General features: G+C 38.1%; 1 protein-coding gene and 1 pseudogene across 7 annotated transcripts in view; both read right to left on the bottom strand.

The window, feature by feature from the left end:
* Positions 1-19,783, bottom strand: part of LOC139774349 (uncharacterized) — a 165,651-nt gene that overhangs the window by 6,349 nt on the left and 139,519 nt on the right. For 3 of the 7 annotated variants that reach the window (XM_071709745.1, XM_071709725.1, XM_071709899.1), the window contains exon 7: positions 18,441-19,104. The exons of 2 other annotated variants lie outside the window; for them this stretch is intronic. In XM_071709745.1, coding sequence (XP_071565846.1) covers positions 18,824-19,104 — 281 coding nt within the window. In that variant the 3' untranslated portion in view covers positions 18,441-18,823. Of the gene's footprint in view, positions 1-15,520; positions 16,781-18,440; positions 19,105-19,783 lie in introns of those variants that run through there. 2 more of the 7 variants (XM_071709616.1, XM_071709609.1) reach the window with 1 other exon arrangement.
* LOC139772745 (uncharacterized) lies at positions 5,157-9,838 on the bottom strand (annotated as a pseudogene).

Raw genomic sequence — 19,783 nt, 5'->3', positions numbered from 1 at the left:
TCTGTGAATTAAATATCGGACAAATAATCTACGTTAAAATAGTTACATAAGGTTACTCGTGCACAAAGAATTGTAGACGCTCATCTCGAGAAATCTCAATTTCAGACTGACGCTAAAGCATCACCTCATCGCGTACGCACATGTTCGTTCACACGCTTTACAATTGATTAATTGTCATTAGATTGAGTTACAATGACATGTGCGGGGTAGATGAATTACAATAATATATATATTATATTAAATATATAACTCTTATATATTTATATAATATAACTAATTGTAAATATTGTAGAAGTTTGTTCAGTTTGTTAAGCTTGACAAACGATCATGAGAAAAATAATCTTTATCCTAATCTTTTGCCATTATTATCTATGTTCTTGGCTTATCGCATAGTCTCATGTGTTACAACAATGAAGATTGCAATAGTCAATAAATTAATACTCGAATTTACGCAAGAAAAAAGATAACATCACCGTTAAGATTATCTTCTCTGTTAGGATTGGTTTGTTTATTGGTCCGACATTTTTAAATATGACAAGAAAGAGCGTATCTATTATTATTATATACATGTGTGATACCATTAACATTACATCCAAGTTTTAAAATGGAGAAAAATCTCGTCGAGAAATCATAATCTGTTCTTCGTTTATTCATTCGTAGACTGAAAAGAAGCGCTGATGTACCATAACGCATTATCAATTATTTATTATACATAGAAAGTGATCCATTGTAAGGATCAAACAAAAATCCAGGAAGGAAGGTATCATAGTCTATTTCAGAGATACGTCCGTGTGATGGAAGGTCCTCATGTGCCTGCTAATGCAGTAGGAGTAATTGCTGCGGAAGTTGCAGAGGTCGCATCGGAACTTGAGGGAAGTTCCGGTGTTGTGAACGTTTCTCACGTGTCTCTCCATGTTCGCCTTGTACACGGTCTTGTAAGGGCAGGAGGTGCAGGAGAACGTGGTGTTACGCGGATTCAGTTTGCAATTGAATTGTATGTGCCTCTTTAACAGACTCTTCGGCGCGAAGATTTTCTTGCAATGCGGGCATATGTATCGCTTGTATACGTGATCGTAGGTATTCCAACCGCTGCCGCCTGAAACAGACGAAGGAAGCTACGATGTAGCTGTGTTCGCCTCATGGGGACAATCGCAAACGATCGTTCACATTTTAAAGAGACCTACGATCGTCTGATCGCCATGAACTGTCACATAGCATGTAACTGATCGATGCGACCATACGTTACACAAGCCAATTGATTAGACTATTTTTGTAATTATCAAGAATTTAAACAGCCTATTTCACGAGATAAAACTGAAGAAATGATTAAAACATGTACAATGTAATATCGCCGTTGTGTCATGAACACAAATGTATATCAAGCTTAGAATCTTATTCCATTTAACATTCTTCCTTCTTCTTGTAGGCCACAATATATAAGATCTAAAATTTTGATATGGATTAACGTCAAAGTAAAAAATTTAAATACGCACGAAATCCCTGAAAATTGTTAAATTTAATCAAATAATCGATCTTATCGTATTGTTTAATTGTCACAGCGATATTAATCCGTATGTACATATTAAAAGAACTCGGTGGTTGCATTAGTAAAGCGTAAACGGATACTAAGGTAGCCAAATAAAAAAAAAATCGAAATCAAATAAGGGAGGATTCGAAAAAAGTTTCTATAACTCACCAAAAATCGCTCATTTTTCATTTTTTATAATACTGCATTATAAATCTTTATAATATATTTGCAGTCTGTCACAAAATTAACGTTTAGTAGATTGGACCAGGGTTGGGCTGTAAATTTCAAGATTACATATCTACATGGATTGTTTACGTATTGTTTATGTTATGTTTACACAAACCTTATTCATGTAGACACTGTAACCACTGTAAATTATTATAAATTGAATGATTGATTGATTAATTTCTTTACACGACATTTTTGCAAACAATCCTACAAAAATAAACAATTGTTTTAGACTAGGTTAAGTTAGATGCATTTTAGTCATAATTTATTTATTAACTTACAATAATTCACATAATACATGATACTAATATAGAAATATTATTATTTACGCTGACCTGTAAACGACAAAAAACAGTCTTAGTCCATGCATAATATAATATGCTTAGCGTTTATTTTCTTTGTGTTCACAGGTATAAAATATTTTTATTTTATTTTTAGGGTTACACTAATTAGAACTATCATGATCAAAATCTAATTAGAGTAATCCTAAAAACTGTGTCCAAACTAAATAATAGATAGTAATAAAAATGAAATTGCAAACATAAATTTCCAATATTTCTCACGAAATATATGAACGTTCGATTACTTCTATAGATTCATAGAATACTCATTGTTTACATGACATATTAAACATTTACACAGTTTACATTTGTAGATGTAGAATATTATATTTTATGCGTCAACACTCTCAACCCTGGACTTCAGATATTCGCGTCTACAATACAAAGTCTAATACACGTTTTGGTTGAGGGAAAAAATGTCATACACCGATTACAAAACACCGGAAGACGTGTCCATTCACATCGCGGGAGTTTTCATTCGAACGTGCTTCAAGGTTGACGTGGATCATCCGTAGGAGATCGGGATGCGTTTCTCATTATTACCCTACTCCAATTTCGTGCCGTGCACGTGCCGTATATGCCTGACCAGAACATCCTTGCGATTGGTCTTGTATCCGCAGAGACTGCAGAAAAACTTGGGCCGCGTGCCGCACACGGTGCTCAGGTGACGCTGGAGACTCGCCTTCCACGCGTAGCCCTTTCCACATTTTGGGCATACGTTAGGCTTGCCCTGCACGTACTCCCCGAGGTCCTCAAATTGCTGCGCGAGCGGATCGAATCCTACAAATCAGACGTAAGAATATTAGAATGGTCAGAGGTCACTTTCGAGAGGAGAATTTCTATCGTTCTCCGATAAAAGTCGGTGAACTGTGTGGTAAAAACAACAAGATGTAACGACGATTTTACGTTGTACACGAATTGAACGTTGCGTATTCATTATGACATATCTGAAATGAAAAATAGGATTTTTACTTCACCTTCGTTGTTTCCTAAATGTAGCCGAAATCAATTTAAATTCGAGGTACTTAGGAAATGGAAATGGAGGTATCTTTATTAATACAATTTATTGATGAATAGTATCGATGATGAAGATAATTGAGATTAATCATGAAAATCTCTCGCTAGAAAATGCGTATCAATTTATTGTATTTTAATTAATTAATTAACACCATATCTGATTTCATCATGTATCATAACGAAGACAATGAATTCAACACCCATTAGAAAGAAATGTTAATCTGCAAATTTTGAATGCATCTTTATAAAAGAATAATAATTTCTACGTCGCTTATTGACTAACTTTAGGAATACGCAAAATAACTCATGTATAGGTATAGAGGTAAAATGGTTTAAAAAACCAATAACATGGTTTTGCACAAACATATCGCAGGGCGCATATAAGAATAATATGGAATATAATAAATATAACATGTAACATTTTAGATAAGTATATAAATAACAATAACTCGCGCGAAATAATTGTTATAACTGCAATAAAAGCCATATTCGAACTATTAATAAACATAATTGACAAAGAAATGCTGATATTTAATTGCATTTTTATGAATCGCAACTATATTAATACAATTTCATTGTACAAATAAGTCGCAACAATTATAATTGCAATACGTAATTGCATAAAATAAATCAGATTTCTCTCGCGGTACGGGCTAAATATTTAATTTATTATTTATAACGCAATAATTCAACATAACGCATAAACTTAATAAATCAACATAGTTGTATTCAGGTTGTATTTATTAAAATTTAGTAATAATTCAATAGCAGAAGAATTAACTGAACGTCCCTTATAATCTTCCTCGGAAAATTAGTGCAAACTTATGCGAAAATTTCATGTCACTCATCATATAATCCTTCCTTAACTTAAATTAAAAAAAGAGAAAAAAAGGTTCTTACCAAATCAAAATTCGCTTTACTTTTCTAAAATACCAAAATTATTCGCAAAATATTCGAATGTTAATCTCTCAACAAAATTAATTATCGGAAATATGTTCCAACACGCTGTAGCTGTAATTGTGTCTTCAACGCGTCTCCTCGATTGAGGCGGGTCCTACGTGCTCGCGAACAATGTGATACTTCAACAGGGTGGGTATCCTGGCTCTGTGGGGGCAGTACGGGCAGGGGTAGAGCGGTTCCATCTGGCAGAAGAAGTTCATGTGCTTTCGCAGGCTACGCCAGTCGCTGTACCGTTTCGTGCACTTGAGACACCGCAGCTCGTCCTTGCATCGTCTCCAAATTTCACGCGGCAATCCGTCGCAGAAGAATCGCAGCTTGGCTGAAACACGATCAGAGTCTCATGTAAGCACAATGACGAACGTTCGCGGAACAGAAAGGATATGATCGGATTATAATTGTCCTGCATCTGCTGTATCATCGGACTGAACTTGACGGTCCTGCCAAATCAGGAACATCGGACTCATTACCCCGTTCACTCATATTCGCTAACGAGAGGACTGGCCAAACACAGTTACTAAGAACAGTGTACCTAATACATACCAAACACGTGTGTTTCAAGAACTTTAAAGACAGAGGAAAAGAATATGAATGAAGAGATGTCCATTTGGAGAAGCCAATTCAAGCTTGTAATTCTCAAAATTGCTCTTCTTTACTCCAATTTTGTCTCCGATGCGTTTCAAGACGCGTTACATATCTCGAAACGCGACTCTGTGAAATACTCGGTACATAGCCAGACAACGACGCAAATGGATCGAGCGCACGACGGAATCTTCGAATTCAAGTGCTTCAAGGAGAGAGAAGAGGAAATTGCGGAAATCGGAGAGAGACGTGTCGCCTTTTCTCCCGTGACCACGGGAGACGTAGCATTCGAGAGATTACACAAGCGAACGGATTCCCCTTGTCTCTGCGTACGATCGTCCGACGAACTTGAGAAACGCGTATGAGAAACGAGTTATACTCCGAGGAACGTGGAGAGGCCGAAGACATTTCCCTGAAGTGTCGCAGCTCACGGAACGTCGCGTAGCAATTGTGCCCTGTCGCATTCGCGAGATAGCCGGAGACACATAATGAAACAGCGGGGCGTGTGTAAACCGTATGATTTTATTATGCATAAGTAACATTTTACAGAACAACAAAATTTCGTCATAAGTTGTACTCCCTTTGTATCGCAAGATATACATATATTCGTAACATATATATAACATATTGATCAATGCAAACGAACGTTCCGCAAATTCAGATTTATATGCAGATGTGACGATTGTCTTAGGAATGTTTCTCTATTTATCTCCTCTTTCCTTCGCTTATTTCTTATCGTTTTAATATCTAAACATGTCGATAAAAATAAAATTCGGTAAAATTTTGCATAAAAGGTTGCACCTCACCAATTTTATCGCCACTTAAATATGTTGTAGGGGAGGTCTTTCTGAATAATTCTACGCAAGAAAAAAGTGGGAGACGGCATTGGTTCAGAAGAAATAGCAAATTAAAGTTTCACAATTTTAATACTTTTTTTTTAGGTATTATAAAGTCACATTAATTCTAAGAAAAGTAATTTGCTGATATGTGTGTATAGACAGTACACATATCAGTAAATTACTTCCCTTAGTACTGAAAAAAAATAACATATTATTACAGCATTTTTTAAAGCATAAACTTTAAAACCCCACTTTTTTCTTGCGTAGAATTACTCAGAAAGATCTCCCCTACAACATATTTAAGTGGCGATAAAATCGATGAGGTGTAACCTTTTATGCAATTTTACCTAAAATTCTCTTAAATTTTACTTTACATTAAAGAAATTAAAAAAGATCAACAATTTTTTCGAATAATAATCTTCACAGCCGAAACGCATATGGCTAATAATTTCCGATTCGTCGCAGACGCACGAAAATTAGATTTAGCAGTCTCAAATGAGGTAAACACGCGTTTACCTGTTTTTGGTAATTTTATTCGACACATTGTACACCGCTCGAGACGCTTATATCGAGTTTAATTCGTATCGCAACGCTCGTATGTCACTGAAAAACTTTCTTAAGTGCACCATTGTGTATTATCTTAGCCTAAATCCCTTCCGTAGTGCCAGTGTAGTAAATAAATGAAGAAAAAAAACTGTTCCGTGAGTAATTAGCACAGCGTTAAAGTACTGAGATACTCGAGTTAGAGACGTAAGAAGAAACTGTTCGTCCTACTTTTACGCAAAACCTATGGCAGCATGTGCGATGAGGAAGTTACTAGTCGTCGCTACGGATTGAGATTCACGCTTCGCATTTCAAAGCGTATTCTGCACCAAACGCATAAAAACGGGAAAGCGGATAAAACGTAACGTCAAACATCTATTGCTACATACTGACAGATACTGACAAACACGCGATATTCTCTCCCTAACAACACTCTGAAAAATCAATAACGAAGCATACACATGTACTTGTGCGCTATGCTGCAGTATATTATTGATATGCGCGTTACAAACAACTATAAGACACTTTTCCAGAGAAGGGCACGTAAAATCATTCCCGGATACCGGCACTGTTCCCTTCATTCTTTTCTGGCGTGTCGCCAATTGCTTGAGTCTTATCAACTCTTTCCAGAGTACCATTACAGCGTAACGCTCAAAGATAGTCGCGAACAGTCTTAAACATTACTTTACGTAAACGTAACGTACATAATTTGTTAACTTAACATGATTGAGTCTAAGAGTTCAGATTTCTTTAATAAAATTCGGTGATTCATAGATTTTCATCATTTATAAACGCTCGCGCGAGTCCCATTATTGAACTGCTTTCCGAGTTTATCGAATGTATAAAAATCGAAATTCAAAGAAAAACTGAATAATCATATGTCAGTTACATTTTAGTGCGAATCATAAACATATATAACATTAAAACAGTTGTTATATGCACGTGACAATTTGGTATTTTAAGAAATACAAGTAACTTCTTTATTTAAATTGAAAATAAGTATTAATTATTATTAAACACGAATATTTCTGTTAAAACATAAAGCATTAATATATAACTTTAACTGCGCAGTGTTGCGTAAAATATCAAACGATATAGAATTCGAAAAAAGTAAATTAAATAAAATTTAGAAGATAATCAATAAAAGTATAAATTTTTTTTTTAATTATTGGTTACCCAATTTTCATTACATTATTATGGTAATTTTTTAATTTAAATATTTGACTTAAAAATAATAATTTTAACATACTATACTACTGCGGTCGAGAATTTCGTAGTCGATATTAACAATATATTTGGCTTACCTTATCACATCCATTTTTAAAGTAATCTTCCCGTGTCATAATGCACTTCTCCACCATTTGTACTAACGGAAGAAATGCATCGTAACGATAGAAGATTACTTTGCAGGTGGATGTGCATAAGATAGATCAAATATGTTGTCTATCGCCCAAGAAATTCTTAACTGTAGTAATATGTATAAATATACAGTGCATAAAATTGTTATATTTCAAAAAATATGAATAATATAATAACATAATATAATTTTAACTTTATATTTTATTTCTGATTTCAATATATAAAGATAATTTCTAAATTAAGATTATCTATCTATCAAAAATTGACACTTAATTTACGCTAAGCAAAAGATCTGCAAAATGCACATTAAAGATGCATGATATTATAAAACCCATACCATTGGGTTATTTATTAACAATAATCATGCTAAACAGAATAAGAAGCTAATAAAGATAACGTGTGCACTTTGCGTTAGAAATTGAGCAGCAATGCGCGTGTTCTCCATAAAGAGAATCCTAACCAAATCATTTTTTTGGGTCGAACAAAAACGACTGTTGTTTCAAATCATTTTTTGATTAAGGAAAACATTTTCAAATAACTCGCACCTTCCTTTTTTTTAACATTTTTAAAATAATGTCTGAACTCTTGTTTCTCACAAAAAGGATATTCTTAAAAATTTGAAAGCGAATCTTACCGTCTTTCCTTAAAAACTAACACGCTCGAGATCGTCCGAACGCAATAATTTGAGAAAATCCTCTTATTGACATGGGACGCTTATTAGAATAAAACTTTCTTCACGAAGAATTCTTCGTAATCTAAAACTATCCAGAGATATCACCTCCTTCAACAGCAAAAAATTCAATTCCTAATCGATTTTAAAGCTTATTTTGTTCTTTTTTTTCCCTCAAGGAACTATTGCTTATTCTGAAGTAGCACTTTTTTCACCCGTTCTCTTTCACCTAATATATTTTTTAAACGATGATTGAGTTCTCACTTTTATTTCCCTCGAGAATTGTTTTTTATAGAAAAAAGACTTTCCAAAGCGACAGTAACCACTGATGCTTATGCTTGTGTCTTTGATTACACCTCGTCGTCTTACACTCTCTCGGTCGACATGCGGATTTCTTGGCAAGAATAAACGTAGCAGCGCCACACCACCTTTTCGCGCAATCGCGCTCCGCAGGGATTGTTGTTTATACCGAAGCAGATGTTGTTGATCTACTTGGATAAGAACCGATTTCAACATAGATGTTTATATCTTTCTGGTGCTTTTTCTTCAGATGCCTGCTCAGGCTGCATTTTTGGGTGAAATCTCTCTTGCAGAAGACGCAGCGAAACTGGGGATCCACATGGCATTCGAATCTGTTATGACGCGACAGGCTTCCCTGAGATTCGTACGTCCTGTTGCAAGACTCACACTTCCACTTGCCGTTGGTGTTGCGGACCTTGCCACAGACGGTCTTGAGATGGCGATCCAGAGTGTATTTGTGGGACAGACCTTTGCCGCAACCGGGGCACATGAACCCCTTTCTGGTCTGCGGACTCCAGTTGCACGAATTCTGCGTTATAGACGTATCCGTAGAGGATATCGATAGTTGCAGCGGATACTTGGTGTTGACGTTAACCGGGTGTGAATGATTAGCTTGGTGATCAACATGATTGACCGTGAGATCAACCGGGGCCATGGGTGACACCGAATTCAGAAGATCTGGGACTTCCGAGTTGGACTTACCTGAAAATCAAAGTGGCGATATTAAGGAAGATCATGATGGGATCAGGTCAGAGAAGGCAAAAAAAAATTAAAGCTTTATTATGCCTTGGAAGGAAATCTTTGAAGACGGACAGTGGGACGAATACAGAGGGGGAAAGACTCGGGAAATCGCGGATTTTGACAAAAGATTAATAAACAAGCAGCTGTTAGTTTGTTGCGATAAATAAATCTGAGTACATTGAGTCTCGAGTAGTGAGAAACTTATCAAATCAATAATAGAAAAGGAGATCAAAAATCGAAAAAAAGATTGACGAATGAGAAATACGTGTATCAGAAACGCGTGTGAATAGTTTTCAAAAAGGTAACGATCGACGCGCGGATTATCGAAGAATGATTTGAAAGAAATTAAATAACAGGGGTTTAACGCACGGATTAAAAGAATACGCGCGACTTCGCGACTTTAATCATAGACGGAATGGCGGGAGAGAACAGAGGGAGTGATATATGGAGGGGTAAAAACCAGAGTGGTGTAAGTCAAATTTTTTTACATATTTTCTCGTGTGCTTAGATGCAATTTATATGTTGTAGAGATTGCATCTATGCACACGAGAAAATATTTAAAAAAATTTGACTTACACCACTCTGGTTTTTACCCCTCCATATATTCCAGTAATAATTATTGAATACATACGTACATGTTATAGTAATATGAAGTTCCCGGCATAGGACGGCGCCGAGAAGAAAATTAGGAACGGCATGTAGGCCGCGATAATAATAAAGACTTTAAATGCATAAAAAAATACTGCACAAGTTCCAATAAGCTATTTACAGATTTCGAGAATTATCGATAACAAATATTACAAAAAGATCGTTACAAAAGATCATAAAGGTCGTTAAAAAATTAATCTTCAATGGAAGACAGCCGGGCACTCGCATCGAGTGAAGATTCTTGGGAAGCGTAGAGGCAACAAACGACCATGGCGTCTCGTTGATTAATTTATTGTTACGTTTACTATTATAGGTAATACGTGTGCTGTATTTGTGAATCTAGGCACGAAGTGTTATCGGCATTTACTTTATTAACGATCTGTAAGAGTCGGATCATGTATAAGATGTACTATTATTATAATCGTGTTTTTCGTGCGGTGATCTTCGAGTGTGCGTATGTAGGATTGCTGCATGGTTTGGGGTGTACACCTGTTACAAGTTTTACTTAATCTTCTAAGTGGCGCTAAAAATCTTCGACGGTAGGCTACGAATAACAATCTTCGAGAAGACACGAAAAGTCATACAGTCATTAAACAAGCGTGCCCCACTCGAGTCACTCTTCACAGAGATGCGTCGCAAGACTTCCGCTCCCGAGGTGACGAATCTAGCCGGGACAGCCGCGCGTTCCAAGAGCGGATACGATCTTCGATGACGCGAGACAGCGAGCTCTTCACTTGACGATCTTCCGAGTGCATTGCTTCTGTGGCGGCTGATAAAAGTTGTGGCTCTGCATCAGGTGACGGCGCAGACTGACGTTCTGCGTGAAACTGCGCCCGCACAGCTCGCACCTGAAGTTCCTGCGGCCACCGCACTCGTACCTCAAATGTTTCGACAGGCTGGGCTTGACCTTGTAACCCCGGCCACACCGTGGGCATTTGAGGGCGAGATCCTCATCCCTCAAATAATTTGCGTGTCGCGACTTTCGTGCCGGTCCCGGCTGAACGGTCGTCCAGGCCACACCTGGAAGAAGACGAAGATGACAGTCGTGTTAGTCGTGAGCTCACTGTGCTGACCGAGATCGCCAGACGCGAGTCTTAACGATCGAGACCTGATCCGCGCTAGCCCGCTAGACCACGTTTCGGCACCTCTCGATTTCTCGAGAAAGGGGCACGAAAAGGAGTTTGGCGCGGTCGTCGAAAACACGCGGCTCGTAGAATCTCGTCCGATCGATCGAGCGATCGGCTGAATAATTCGATTGCACACTTAAATTGCACACTTAAAGCGGCAGCTAGCCGCTCGATCTGCCTTCTATGACCTGTCAATTATTGATCAATGACTTATTTGTCAAGGAAGAGGATAAGGGATTAAACGGATGGTTATTTTAAGCTGGAGACAAAATCGCTCACGTATCTATTATAGTGTCTTAGGGATATTATGGACTCCCGTCAAGTGCCGTTGCAGGCTTGTTTTCTGGGTGAATCTTTTGCTACAGTAGTAGCACGGGAAATAGCGTTTCCCGCCGCATTCCCACTTCATGTGCCTGCGCAGATTGCAGAGCATCGTGTAGCCTTTTGGGCATTTCTGACAGGTGAAGAGGAACCTCGAGAAACCTGCTGAACAAAAGAAAAAGTTACTCTGAGGATACGTCTGTGCGCGTGCGATATATCGATGGCGAGCGATCGTCTTTTTTTTGCACGGTAAAATTCTACATATTGTTCTGATTCGAATGCGGGAGATTACTTATACTGTGATCGTGTTTCCCGTAAAAATAATAATCTTAAGCATCAACAGTGACAGACTGAAGCACGATATCAACAGACTTTCGTCGCAGCGTTTTTACGCCGTTTGGTAAAGAACTTGATTAACGTCAGCATGCAAAAACTTACAACGAGAGAATATTTTATCAGTGACAAATGCTCGAGATCGCCGTATATTTTCATTTTTCCTACGTGAACGAGCCTCGTGATACCGATTCGTTCATCGTAGGAATAATGCCAGAAACATCGTTCCGTTTCCCACAAACATTTGTCATGGATAAAATTCTCTTTGGACCAATACTCTACGTGTGTAAGCGACGAAACAGATTTTAAGAAAGTAATGTAATTCCAATAGGAAAATGTACTAATATAATGTATTATTTAACTTGCTCTTGTCAACATGTCTACATAACATAACATTTTCAACGTAGCATTCATTATTGAAACTTGTAAAGATCGAGATTTTATTAACTTTGATAAACTACAGAGGCTAGCAATGCCCGAAAGGTATATACAAAACGTTCTTCACGTTGCTCTTTTACGCGCGAGTTTCACGGCGAGTTTGAAGTCTAAGTCTATCTTCGACTCGATGACACTCGTATCTTTGGGATGCATTTTTGGCACAGGTTCTTCCAATTCTTTGTCCTTGACATCATCTTCCTGCGAAGCCCTCTTGCACGTCGCTCTTACGGATAGACGATTCGATAAGAACTGTTATATCTCTTCTTCACGGGTACCATAATGTTGTGATGATGCGTCAAGTGCCTACGCAGACTGACGTTCTGCGTGTACTTGTTCGGGCACAGGTGACAGGAGAATCGACGCTGACCGCCGCACTCGAAGCGCATGTGTCTTGCCAAGTTGTGCTTTAGCGAGTACTTCTTCCCGCAGGCGGAGCACTGCAGTGCTTGATCTTCAGCGTTGCCGGGACATCTCGCGCTCGTTTTAACTCGGGCGATCTTCGTGGGCGCGGCGTGAGCTTTTCGGCCGTGGACCGCGGGATTTTCTGCTGGATGGATGCTCTCGTAAAAACCTGAAAAACAAACAACATTCGTGCGCTAATTAGTACGTAGAATCGCGAAAACGGAGATCGCACACTGATCTTCCCCTCGTGACTTATGGAGCCCAGTGGATGGAACAATCTGGCAAATCGTACTGTCCTCAAATACAGATACTTTGCCTTGAAGAAATATATCTCGCGAAGCACTACTTACTATTAATATATGACATACTTACATGAATGTTATATTTTATTTTAAGAACGTGGGACAATTTCCGGCTTCATACAGATAATTATCTTGGAGGAACATATAACATAATAAATAGCAAAATTAGATTCTTGAAATAATTCAGGTTTTATTCTTCCACAAAAGAAGTCACAATTTATAGAGTGAAATGCAAGACTTATGCGAGTCTTAAATTATACTTCTGTTTCGGAAAAATTAGCCGTATAAATTTTTTCAAGAAAATAATCGTGCTATTTTTTTGTGTAAATCTTTTTCAAATGTTTGGTATACTTCAAAACCAAAACAAGAGAAACAAAAAAAAAACTTGCAAGAAGGAATGTGAAATCCTATATTTATTGTATATACAGAATATCTTTCAGTTTTCGCAAAAAAATAGTGACAAACTTTTTACACTTTTGCGTAATCTTTCAGACTAGATATTTGAACAATTTTTATTTGTCAAAATTCATAAAAATTCTGCATTAAAAAAAATATAATACAATAGCCTAAAATTACAAATCAAAGGGTTATTAAGAAGACTAATCATGCTGTTGATGCAACCTGTTACAAAAATAAAGCCTACTAATAGTGCCGTGTTAATCGGCTGGGATAATAATATCGATACTCTACAACTATTATGCCTCTGTTTCACACCATGCTTCGGACTTCACGAACTTTAATTTGTCGCATACTTTATTAATTCCCAACCTGCGATAAACTTCTTTCTATTTGAGTATAAAGGAAATTAAGGATTGGCAAATTGTTCAAGTACCGGGCAACGCGCCCGTCTGTTGCTAAATCGAGTCGGCCAATTGTTCGCCAACATAAACTCGAGCCCCCTTCGCGGGGGCACGATAATGTTGTGGGTATTCAGCATGTGCTGTCGCAATTTGCCGTTTTGGGTGTATCTAGAGGGACACAGCGAGCACGCGAAGTGCTTCTGCCCGCCGCATTCATATCTCAGGTGTTTCACTAGATTGTGTCTTATTTGATACGTTCTGCCGCACTGATGACAAGTGAAGACCACATTGTTCTTGAGGGTTTCGTCTGCGAGGCCTCGTGTGGCGACCAACAGCAGCTCTGGAAAAAAGGAATGGTCGGTTAGTATCGAGCGCGACAGGTGCAACCAGCGTTTCTCGAGCCAACACCAATAACACGTATTTCCGACTGCGAGTCCTCGTACCATTTTTCTTTCCTTCAAGATGGGGAGGGAAGAATCAATCGTACACGATCGTCTATCAAAAATTTATTACGAGTTACATGTATACTGCATTTCTTTCTCAAGCGAAATTTCTGAACAACTCAGTCAATCAAGATTTATGCGCTTCGTGTCCTAGTTTTCAAAACCTGCGTGAACTATTTATTTCTTAACTTTGAGTGATTCGTATATATTGATAAACTGGAATACATTACATATTACAAGTTTAACATCTTGCAATACGTGAACGCTCTATTGATGGGGCATTTTAGCATCGTTCTTTGGTTCTTTACATAAAACCCGCGTTTTTTTCTACAAATAAAAATTATAAATTGTAATAATAATAGACATGTACATCTAAAGTCAAGCTTAGTAGCGCTTAAGCCTGAAACAAACTTATTAATAAAATACAAAATCGGTCATATACACGGAGAGAATTTTATATTAAATTTTACTATGCTGCCGCACCAACTGCGGACCATCAAGACGCCGCAAGTTTAAATGCTATGTTCATAGCATTTAAACTTGCGGCGTCTTGATGGTCCGCAGTTGGTGCGGCAGCATAGTAAAATTTAATATAAAATTCTCTCCGTGTAATAAAGCAACCATTTCAAAGAAATTGATGTGTTCTAAACTACAAATCATTATTTTTATTTTTTTTCATTCAACCACAATATATATGTTTTCTACTTTGTAACTACGTATCAAATTGTATATTTTTTGCAAAATTTTTTTATTCGGATGTGACTTTTCGCTTGCGATCGATCAAGAGATCATGGATTCGCGAGTATCTTCACTCAGTCTAAAGGAACTATAGATAAATCAGCAATTACTGCGATGCGTCCGTGAAAAACATCAGTCCTATTGCTTAAATTATCTATCTTTTATTAATTTTATTTCGTAAAGATGCGTTTAGGGACCGAGAACTTCGGCGGCATGTAGAGGTTGTGCCTCTGTAAAAGATGACGACGCAGACTGATATTCTGCGTGTATTTAGACGGGCATAAGTGACACATGAAGTTTCTCTGGCCGCCGCACTCGAATTTCATGTGGGTCTTCAGATTGCGCTTCATCTTGTACGTTCGCCCGCATTGCGGGCACATGAGCGGCGATAACGGTGACAGCTGTGTCAACGGCGTGTTCGTTGCGTCTTGCGGCTTCCGAAATCCGTACGCGAACCCTGCAAACGAGAAAGGAACGATGTTAGAGTATTTCTCCACGCCTGAGAGACGCCGTGCGAGACACGACTGACGTAACTGAAGACGACTCTTGCCCGCGAGGCTGGACAGGACAGAGACACCTCGAAGAACGGCGGGGCAAGATCAATTGCATGCACGATCCGGCGTTCAGTTATTTTTCGCACACGCGAACACTATTACGTTTTCTTCGGTCGCACGTTTATGCACATTACGACAATTACGACAATAGCGTGTTATAGCATATACCAAGAGTACAATAAAGGACGTACGAAACGCGCTCGTAATTTGTCGTAGATTTGTCGGGGTGAGAGAACGTCTCTCTTTCCCCGCGTGTAATGAGAAACAGATAATCTGTTGTATAAAGACTATAAAGAATCTCATTTCTCCTTAGTTGCATTAAATTTATTTGATTACTTTATACACATTTGATGTACAGTCAATTGGCAATCAAAGAAACAGTAATTGTAATTTGTCTTTGGTTTGAGAAACAACACTGTACTCGCACTAATTTCCAGAGGCAATCGGTATAGCTTCCTTCGTATTCATCTTACATTATGTCTCGGATGTTTAAAGCCATATACTGGTTTATCCTACTTATAATTAAGACAACATTCTAATTGTATCATATATCTAATTGATTATTGTATTATATCAGTATTGACAAAGATATCAGTTTTGACAGAGATAATTGTCAAAACTACTTATATTTTCCATCACCTCTCTTTTTGTACGCCTGCTAAAAAATTTAGAGTAAGTCCAGTATTAAAACTCAAGTTTCAAGAAATAATGTAAATGAAATACAATTATATACGATTATGATTGCGTTAAAAGTAATTCGTCAATGATCGTTTAAGTGACATAAAATTAACAGAATTATAAACAAACTATACACACTTTTTTTCATCCATTACCTACATGTGCAGAATATCAGTTTAAGAAAACGAAAGAATTGTCAACCCAACACTTATTAGATACGACACAACTATTTATGTTACTAATCCTAAATTTGGTTTTACAAACTAAATTTTCTTTTTAATGTTTATCAAGGCAGGTAAAAATAATATGTGTAACACAAGAGCGTACACCTACACCGATCGTGAAGCGATCGATGCACATTGACTGATCACTAATAGTCACGCCAATCCACTGATAATCTATATCGCACGGTGAAGCTATTAAAATACAAGATATTTGCGAACGTAGTTTAATGTTTCGATCGCACGTGACGATCCAGATTGCTCTTCTGGGCGAATCGGCCCTTACAGATCGGGCAGACGAATTTCGGCTCCACGCCGCACTCGTATTTCTGATGTCGCCAGAGCGACGTGAAAAACGCGTATACGCGATTACACCTGACGCACACGTGCTTCTTCTTCGACTTCCTCGACCTGTCGCATTCGTCCTGGGATTGTCGCTCGTACGGCTGCCGACCCTTGTTGCACTCGAACGCTTTGTGCCGCAGCAACGAGGCTTTCAAAGCGAACGTTCGGCTGCAATCGTTGCAGAGATACTTACGGGGACCTGATCCGCCGCCGATCATACTGACCTCGTTCGAGGACATCGAACGTAGACGTCTAGTGTACATCGCGATTCGCGACGTCGACGGTAAGGTGGGTATCGTCCAATTGGCCGGACTGTACGTCGCACCTGCGAATCAAGAAGAGAAGAGATGAAGCTTAGTCTCGATGATACTGGCTCAAGACTTAAATTCGCACTAGCGACATCAGTTTGATTAATGCCTCAGAAAAGCAACTGGTGTGCATGATATAAAGTATACAATAAGGTATCTCAGACATATGACGTGTAATCACAATTCTTAATGGTAGACACATATATGCATACATCATTTTTCTGAGATATCTTCACCAATATATTAATTGAAAAATGAGTAGACAGGGAAAAAATTTATTTTAGGTTTATTTTAATAATACGAAATTTTATTCGACGAAATGAATATCTTTTACGTTTTCTATCAATATACATATTTTATCAAGATTGAAAATAACAATATTATACAAGATTGCTATAAAATTATTTAAATTGTGGCTAACAGTGTAATTATATATTTTATAATGACAAAACTTCTGTGTCAACCTTTTAAAATCTTCAATGCACAGAAATTATGATAAATAAAATAAAGTTTAATATATTTTTACGCAAATATGTCGTCGTGTTCAAATGTTAATGTATGTAGTATTTCGAGATTATTAGTAAAACAATTTAATCACAACAAATTTATTTTTTTTATGTGTGATTAATAAAAATCACACATAAATCTTGCTTCTTTATATAAAAACCCATTTTTCTTCATATTAAGCAACTTATTAAGGATTATATTATCAAACTACATTAACAGCTTGTAAAATCAGAAAATAAATCAAGGATTTAATTTAATTGCTTGTAACGTGGTTACTTTAATTTTTCATATATTACTTACAATTTCTTGCATTCACCTAATCATGTCAACACCACGCAGCAATAAAATACATATAATTCACTAATACGACGAAACAATTAGAGATTTTACGTAAAATCGGGATAAACATTAAACGTATTCGTCTCCTGCGCATGAAAATTCATCTCGGTATCGGGATGCGCCTCGAAAACCTGTTGATGACCATATTGCGAATTCTGTTCCAAGAAATGCTGATGACGCGCCAGTATGTGCTTCATCAGGCTGTCCTTGTATCTGGTCCTGTGCGGACAGAAGGCGCACTTGAACTTCGGATCGACCCCGCACTCGAAATCGTGATGCCGCTTCAGATGGTGTTTGTGCTTGTAAGTTTTGCCGCAGGTGACGCAGGTATTCTTGAATATCCCAACGTATTTCGGGTCAACTGAAACAGAAAAAGGTTTGCCAGCGGTTAGCACAGGTCGCTTCCCCGACGAGCAACGTGATGCTTCGTGACGGCATCGACGTCCGCTTCTTCTCGGGAGCGCGCTCGGGTGAAGGTAACGCTCTCCGCTAACTTCTCACCGCGACATTCCTCGCGGTGCATTGATCCGTCCACTAAATATGCTTAGCGTGAACACCAAGGCAAACACAAATATTATTTGTCTTATGAGATCTATGTAATATGGATTATCCACATATATCCAACAGTTAGGATGGGTACCTGTGGCCCCCTTTCTCTCAAACCCTACTTACCTCTTCGTTACTGTTATCCGATCGCTAATTATTATCTTGTATTCTCAAAGGCTTAAGGACTCGCGATTTAGAATCTGTGCAGGGCATAATTGACAAATTGAAGTGGAACAAGGAAAAGGGGGGAAGGGGGGGTTTGATTTGCAAAGAATCTTAGAGATATTGGTCTCGGAATGAGATGTAGACTCTTTATTAAATTCCTCAGAGATTTATCTTAGACCTAAGATGATCCTCGTCGAAGGGACTTCTACGTTAGCATAGCGATATAAATATGGAATGCTCCACGAGTCAAACACAAGTTGATAAAAAGAAAATATATCGAAACTTCACGTCGTACATGTTCTAGACAATAGTCGAGATTTCTTTAGACTATACTATCGGCATACCGGAAAGAAATCACACGCGAAAATTCTTGTTCATTCTCGTACTAACCCGCCGTTTTACGAAAGCCTCGCGATCTTCGATAAGTAACTCCGATAAGTAACTTCGACACTCGAGCGAGTAGAAAGTCGACGTTACTTAGCAGGCACGGATCGAGAGGGCTTTCATGAATCATGATGCTTCAGGGTGGCCATGCGAGGTACGAAACCGTGCTTGGCGTGTTTTGTCATGTGCACTTGAAGATACGACTTATAAGTCGCTCTGTACGGACAGAAGGAGCACTGATGCATCGGCTGCTTGCCGCACTCGTTCGTCACGTGCCTCCTGAGATTCTTCATCTGGTGATAACGACGATCGCAGTTGTCGCAGGCGAAGCGACCTTGGCCACGACACCGCCGTCGATCCTTCACCGTTTGTGTCACGTAATAGCTCATCTTCATGTAACCTGCAATCACGAAGAGCACTTTATTAATACCGGAAGTAGCACTGATCTTCATCATCCTCGTATTTTGATGGAAAGAAAAGCATTTCATTAAATCCCTGCGGTGTGTTCCTTTAAATCGGATACAAACGGAACAACTTTGCTGACAAAATCTATTCAAGTCCTGTGTGACATCAGAGATAGAGCAAATAAATAAATGAAAACACAGGATAGGCCCCGTTCGCAGACTAAATCGTCAAGTCTTAACGTGACTAAAAAAATAACAGCATAAGAAGAATGTATAGAGTTATACGAGAAGAGATCCGCTGCGTATCTGAAAAAGTGTAATATATAATGCCACGAGCATGCAAATACAATTACATCCTCAGTGTGCATCTCGTTAAAACAGAAAACATCCTTAAAGTAAATTTCTTCAGAACCTGTTCCATACTCACGCTTCGTACTCTCCATTCTATCTACGTCAGTCATTAGCAAATTTTTTTTTCACCGCCTCTTCTTCCTAAATTTCACCATGGAGAATTGAGCGCCGATTGATTTCGTGTCTAGTGTACTTTCTAGGATTTCGAAATGGTGTTAGCGACAAGGAAATAATAAACATGTGTCAACATTTCTCTCAGTGTATATTGCGAAGATAAAGAGAACAGTTTACAAGCTGCTATTAACGTGTAACAATCAATTATTC

Source organism: Temnothorax nylanderi, unplaced genomic scaffold (genome assembly GCF_030848795.1).
Source record: "Temnothorax nylanderi isolate EJ_2023f unplaced genomic scaffold, tnyl_v1.0 TNYL_tig0004_pilon, whole genome shotgun sequence".
Classification (NCBI taxonomy): Eukaryota; Metazoa; Arthropoda; class Insecta; order Hymenoptera; family Formicidae; genus Temnothorax; species Temnothorax nylanderi.
This window is presented reverse-complemented; position numbering and strand designations above follow the sequence as displayed.